Below are 6509 nucleotides of genomic sequence, written 5' to 3' on the forward strand. Positions count from 1 at the left end.
AGTGACTGTGGTTACATTAACTAATAAAGTATCAGTGACTGTGGTTACATTAACTAATAAAGTATCAGTGACTGTGGTTACATTAACTAATAAAGTATCAGTGACTGTGGTTACATTAACTAATAAAGTATCAGTGACTGTGGTTACATTAACTAATAAAGTATCAGTGACTGTGGTTACATTAACTAATAAAGTATCAGTGACTGTGGTTACATTAACTAATAAAGTATCAGTGACTGTGGTTACATTAACTAATAAAGTATCAGTGACTGTGGTTACATTAACTAATAAAGTATCAGTGACTGTGGTTACATTAACTAATAAAGTATCAGTGACTGTGGTTACATTAACTAATAAAGTATCAGTGACTGTGGTTACATTAACTCTTTATGCAAGGCTTTCATTCGATGTCATGTGATTCAAGCAAGGAGTTCGTGGTTCAATTGAATACTTGCGGGTTCAGTCGTGTTTAAGGCAAAATATATTTGATGAGCTTGGTAGAGCTTGGAAGAGCACAACCCTTGCATTTGAACAAATAAGCCAAGTCTGCATCTTGGCGACACACTTGAGAAACCCGAAGAAAATGCACCAAGACAAGAGTATCATAACAACGCCCATTGACGCTGTGGAGAACATGTGAGCAAATACAATCTAACTACTGTAAGTTATAGTATCAACATACCGTTGTGTGTTTCAACAAAATAATATGTCTTTGCTCATCAAAGTGTGCATCTCTGCATTAACAACAATCAACTAAGAGCTGCTAATAGTTTATAACACTGCAACCAAATACTCTCCCCAAACCATTTGTCTGTTGAGATTGTATTCATTTCATGTCTTTTAGTATTGGTTTCTTTGCAGCAATTCAACCATGAAGGTCTGATTCATGCAGTCCCCTCTGAACAGTTGATGTTGAGATGTGTCTGTTACTTGATCTCCGTGAAGCATTTATTTGGGCTGCAATTTCTGAGGCTGGTAACTCTAATGAGTTAGCAGAGGTAATTCTGGGTCTTCCTTTCCTGTGGCGGATTTTTGCGACTGCACTTGAAGAAGCTTTCAAAGTTCTTGACATTTTCTGCATTGACTGACCTTCATGTCTTAATGTAATGATGGACGGTCATTTGTCTTTGCTTATTTGAGTTGTTCTTGTCATAATATTCTTACTTTGAAGAATATCAAATATAAAATATATTTGGATTTTTTTTAACACTTTTTTGGTTACTACATGATTTCATGTGTTATTTAATAGTTTTGATGTCTTCACTATTATTCCAAAATGTAGAAAATAGTCAAAATAAAGGTATTGCTATTTCTCAATCCTGATGCATATCTTTGGTTTGGAGGTGTTAAATTTGTTAAAACGCTGTACAACAGCTATAGTAAATTACACCCAACCAAACAAGTGGGTGCAGTGATGACAGAATCTTTAGACTACAATATTTCTAACGTTTGTTGCTCCATAATGTTGTACCGCCATCTAGTGCTCAATAAGCGGCACGGTTTACAATAACGCAATTGAAACAAACTCTTTTCTAAACGTACCTATAAAAAAATATATTCTACAACAGAGGTATAGATATGTAGATAACACTAGCAATACGATGATGGTAATGTATACATTCACTGCTGGTATTTCAGGAGCAAGCAAACTATTGACATCTTGGTGTGGCAGATAGTTGAGTGCATTTTAACAGTGATTCCCGGTAGACCTATCTAGGGGGCGGATTACTATGCACTCTCGAGACAATCTGGAGAAGTATTTATGGACATGGTGTGGCGGGGATGTCTACGGGCAGTCGTTTATCCTCGAACTCAGCAGCTCGATTAGGTCACAGACAGGGTACAGAGCCGTCCTCATCAATTCTGATTGACTTTTCCATTGCAAAAAGTCTCTTCAACTAAGAGACCTGACAAGTAATCAATCCGTCATTCAATCAGCGTTATTTATCTGGGGTTTACCGTAAGAGCAGAATGGAGTGGGATGCTCGTCAGTTTCCCGGTTGCAGTGACATAATGGTTTCTGGAGACCATGCATAGGAATAAGGAATAAGACATCTGTGTGTGCCACGGTCACACAAAAGTTCCAAAATCCATTCGTTTTTATTACCACTGAATCAAACTATTTAATTTCAATACCAAACAAGAGCTCTTATTCCCATAGATGATTTGTTTTTGTCTCCAATGTAAGCCTATGCCTGCCCTCTTCAGCCTAGGCTATATCCAAGTTATTTTGTGCCTTATCAAATGAACAGTTCATTCTCCTTGGGAAACATTTAGAAAAATACCTTTAATCAGAATCAGTGTTTCATTGAATTGTCTCTGGTGAGCAGGCCAGGGAAAGGCATCAGACATGACTCAGAAGCACTTGTGATGGATCACGTTGGACCCCATCTCCTGGTACTCCAAGGCACTGATGCACATGTCTCCAAAGATGGAGAGAGAGGACAGAAGGGAGCCCCCCAGCCAGGCGGTGTCCATCACAGGGACTGGCCCCACGCGGCATCCTGGCGGTGCCAGAGCCGAGGCCTCCTCCCTCAGTCTGCGGCCCATCCCGGGAAGAAGGCTGGAGCCCCCGGCAAGGACGGCGTTGTTTAGGAGCAGCTGCCACAGGTCTGCATCGCTCTCCAACACAGAGCTCACCAGGAGACTGGGAATGCCTTGTGTTACCATGCGGACAGTCTGAGGAGAGAAGAGGATTTCGGGTGCCCTGAACCTCTCGCTGCCAACCCTCAGCATCTGTCCGTCGGGGAGCTGGTAGTCCGCATCGGTGCTGCCGATGATGGTTGTGGCTGTCTCTGAGGAGGGATCAGTGGATACATAACACATCTGCTCCTTGATGATGGTCACGGTGTCATGTTCCTGTGTGGTGCTGGAAAACTGAGCTCCGGACTCCTTCAGCAGCAGAGCCAGGTGGGCCGTGACATCCTGCCCTCCCAGGCCCAGCTGACGCACAGCGTGGGGGAGGCAGTGGCCCTCGAAAACTGGGACTGTGTGGGTGACGTCGTAGCCACAGTCCACCACACAGCCGGTCACCCTGCCTGAAGACAGCAGGGCCAGGAGCGACTGAGGGGCCATGTACAATGCAGGGACACCCAGACCCTCGAACATCATCCTGCAGGTCTTTTCCCTGTCAGACTGGGTGGTCAAGGGGAACTCAGTCAGTAAAACCGGGCTCTCACATGAGGGGGTCTTCACGTGCCTGTTGAAAACATAGCTCCATATGGCCTCCATATCAGTCCATGACACCACCCTCCCACGCTTCATGGGACGAATCACAGACAAGTCGTCTCTCCTCCCCCATGCCTCATCTCCAAAGCAGAGCTCTCCTTCACTAGAGTTGCTCTCAGATCTGCCAGTGACATTTTTACAGATCAGACTAGGCTCTGTACTGCCTGAGATCCCAACTCTCATCTGGTCAGTTCCATTGTCAATCACAATTGCAGTTGGCAAATGTGCCATTTCTCTCTCAATTCTAGCAGCAGAAAGTTTGAAAAGAGTGCCCACAAATATGAAATAAAGTTATGCCTTATTACAGTCCCCCCTTCTCTATTCCTATCACTTTGTGATACATTACCAAGTACCTCGGCAATGAAAAAAAATCTGATTTCAGAACAGACTAGAACACCATTATGATGTCACAAGCACTTTCTCCTCTAGTTATAATGTGAGTGTATCCGGATCGGTGACAATGGGTGTGTTCATTTTGCATCACCCGGTGTAATTGTTGTCATATATGCTGATTTCGTGGCGCGAGTAAATAGTTGCATTTAAGAAAAAGAAGATAAGAAGAAGATGAAATCGCGAGACTTCAGTTTGTGTCCTGCTTAGGTTTGCAATACTGACAGCATTGTGCGTAAACATTTTATTATTATTTTTGTATGTATTTTTATTCAGGTTTTACAGAATGTACATCAATGTAAGCACAAAGATTTGACCATATCCCAACCACCCTCCTTCCCTCCATACAACACATCCACCCAACCCCCCTAGTCCCCCCCTACCTCTCCGCCCTACCTCAGTCCACCCACCTCGATTCCCTCCCTCCCTCCCTCCCAACCACCCACACTGATCACCCCAAATAGCCAACCCATTCCACACCCTCCCTCAATTCGGTCCTAGAAAACAAAAATTCTACAGAGATATCACCACAAATAAACAATCAAGAATACAGGGGGGGGTATACAAACAACTCAATACAGATTCAAAATACAAAAACAGAAATAAGTAAATGATCAGTAAACCTTAGACAAACGTGCTTGGACTGGATAGCATTATATTGATGACTGTACCTATTATGTAATGACTACTGGTAATGCCTACTGGGAAACCTTGAAGCAATTCATCAGAGGAGAGCCTCTGCAAGCCATTATAGTATAATATCAATGGTTGCTATTTTCTAACAAATGTATCATTGGAACCCCTAAGAGAATACCTCATTTTCTCAAGCTTTAGGAAGAACATTACATCATTGAGCCATTGAGAAGTAGAAGAGGGCTGAGCAGACTTCCACTGGAGAATAATTCTACATCGAGCTAATAAGGATGTAAAAGCAACGATATGGGCATGTTTGGGGTCCAAGGAGAACAAGTATTCTGGAATACCAAAAACAGCTATCAAGGGACAAGGCTGCAGGTTCATTTCAAGCATCACAGATAAAGTTTGAAAAATAGAATTCCAGTAACTTTGCAGTTTAGAGCATTGAATGAACATGTGACTTGGGTCACATGGTGAGACATGACATCTATCACTCTCATCATTTACATTTGGATATATGTCAGACAATCTGGATTTGGAAAAATGCACCCTATGTAAAACCTTAAATTGTATGAGACCAAGATGAGCACAAGATGTAGTGGAGTGTACTCTATCAACCGCATCATCCCACCACTCCTGTGTAAATTCAATACCCAGATTTGGCATGGTTCCCCAGATCCTCAAAAGGTTCTACAGCTGCACCATCGAGAGCATCCTGACCGGATGCATCACCGGCTGGTATGGCAACTACTCGGCATCTGACCATAAGGCGCTACAGAGGGTAGTGCGAACAGCCCCGTACATCACCAATTTTCCTGCCATCCAGGACCTATATAATAAGCGGTGTCAGAGGAAAACCCATAAAATTGTCAGAGACTCCAGTCACCCAAGTTATAGACTGTTTTCTCTGCTACCGCATGGCAAGCTGTACCGGAGTGCCAAGTCTAGGACCAAAAGCCATAAGATTGTTGAACAATTCATAAAATCGCCACCGAACAATTTACATTGACCCCCCCTTTCGTACACTGTTGCTACTCACTGTTTATTTGTTACCTATGCATAGTCACTTCGCCCCCACCTACATGTACAGATTACCTCAACTAGCCTGTACCCCCGCACACTGACTCGGTACTGGTGCCCCCTGTAAATAGCCTCGTTATTCTTATTCTTATTGTGTTACTTTTTATTATTACTTTTTATTTTAATATACTTGGTAAATATTTTCTTCTTCTTGAACTGCACTGTTGGTTTAAGGGCTTGTAAGTAAGTATTTCACTGTAAAGTATACACTTGTTGTATTTATAATATAAAGTTTGACGGAGAGTTGGCGGAGTGTTTGTCCAATGACAAAATACACAGATAGATCTGAGAAATGACTGCTTTTTGTCGAGGTAATAGAGTCAATATGCCATCTCAGGGTTAGCAAGGCGGTGAAGCAGGGAAACCAGAAAATGGGGAGGAGACACAATGCTTAAAAAAGTGAGATGGAGGCAAAGGGTATTTAGAGGCCAGGTTTGGAAAAATCTTGGAAGGACTTAATACCTTTCCTTGTCCAGTAAGAGAAAGCATTATCTAGTAGAGAAGCGAGGAATACGTGATTCTTATTAATAAGACCCATAGTAGATGCAGCAGAGAATTTAAAATGCTGTTGAAACTGGTACCAAATCTCAAGTGTGGAAAGCACTACAGGATTGCGAGTATAGCAAGAGGGGCATGTTGGGAGAGAAGAGCAGAGTAAAGCAGGAAGAGAAGCAGAAATACAAGAACGTGCCTCTAGGTGGCCCCATGGGGTATCTGGAGCATGTAACCAGAATGGCAGTTTCTGAAAGTTGGCTGCCCAGTAATAGTATAAAAAGTTGGGTAGTGCCAGCCATCCACTAAACTTGCATCGCTGAAGAAATGATATACTGACTCAGATCTACCTCCCCAGATACATGTGGTAACAGCCTGATTGATTGACTTAAAAAAACACTTTGGTAAAGACAATGGGATAGATTGAAATAGATAAAGAAATTTGGGTAAACTGTTCATTTTTACAGCATTAATCCTTGCTATAAGTGAGAGTGGAAATTAGTTTTCATTTGCACAAGAAGGGGAGCAAAGCCTGCAGAAAAAAGAGCATGTAATGAACGAGTTATGTTTAGCTGAAAGGGCTGTCTGCTGGAGATGTAGCGCTGCTGGACTGACTGGGAAGCACTCACTTTTCAGGAGATTCAAATCCACTCTTATTAGTCACATGCACCGAATACAACAGG

General features: G+C 42.5%; 1 protein-coding gene across 1 annotated transcript; it reads right to left on the reverse strand.

Annotated features, from left to right (window-relative positions):
* Positions 1 to 2355: 2355 nt before the first annotated feature.
* On the reverse strand, positions 2356 to 3459 carry LOC115141255 (actin-3-like). The gene has a single exon (XM_029680008.2). The coding sequence runs from the start codon at positions 3457 to 3459 to the stop codon at positions 2356 to 2358; it is 1104 nt and encodes a 367-aa protein (XP_029535868.2).
* Between the last annotated feature and the right edge of the window lie 3050 nt (positions 3460 to 6509).

The sequence above is a fragment of the Oncorhynchus nerka genome, linkage group LG14, assembly GCF_034236695.1.
Source record: "Oncorhynchus nerka isolate Pitt River linkage group LG14, Oner_Uvic_2.0, whole genome shotgun sequence".
NCBI lineage: Eukaryota > Metazoa > Chordata > Actinopteri > Salmoniformes > Salmonidae > Oncorhynchus > Oncorhynchus nerka.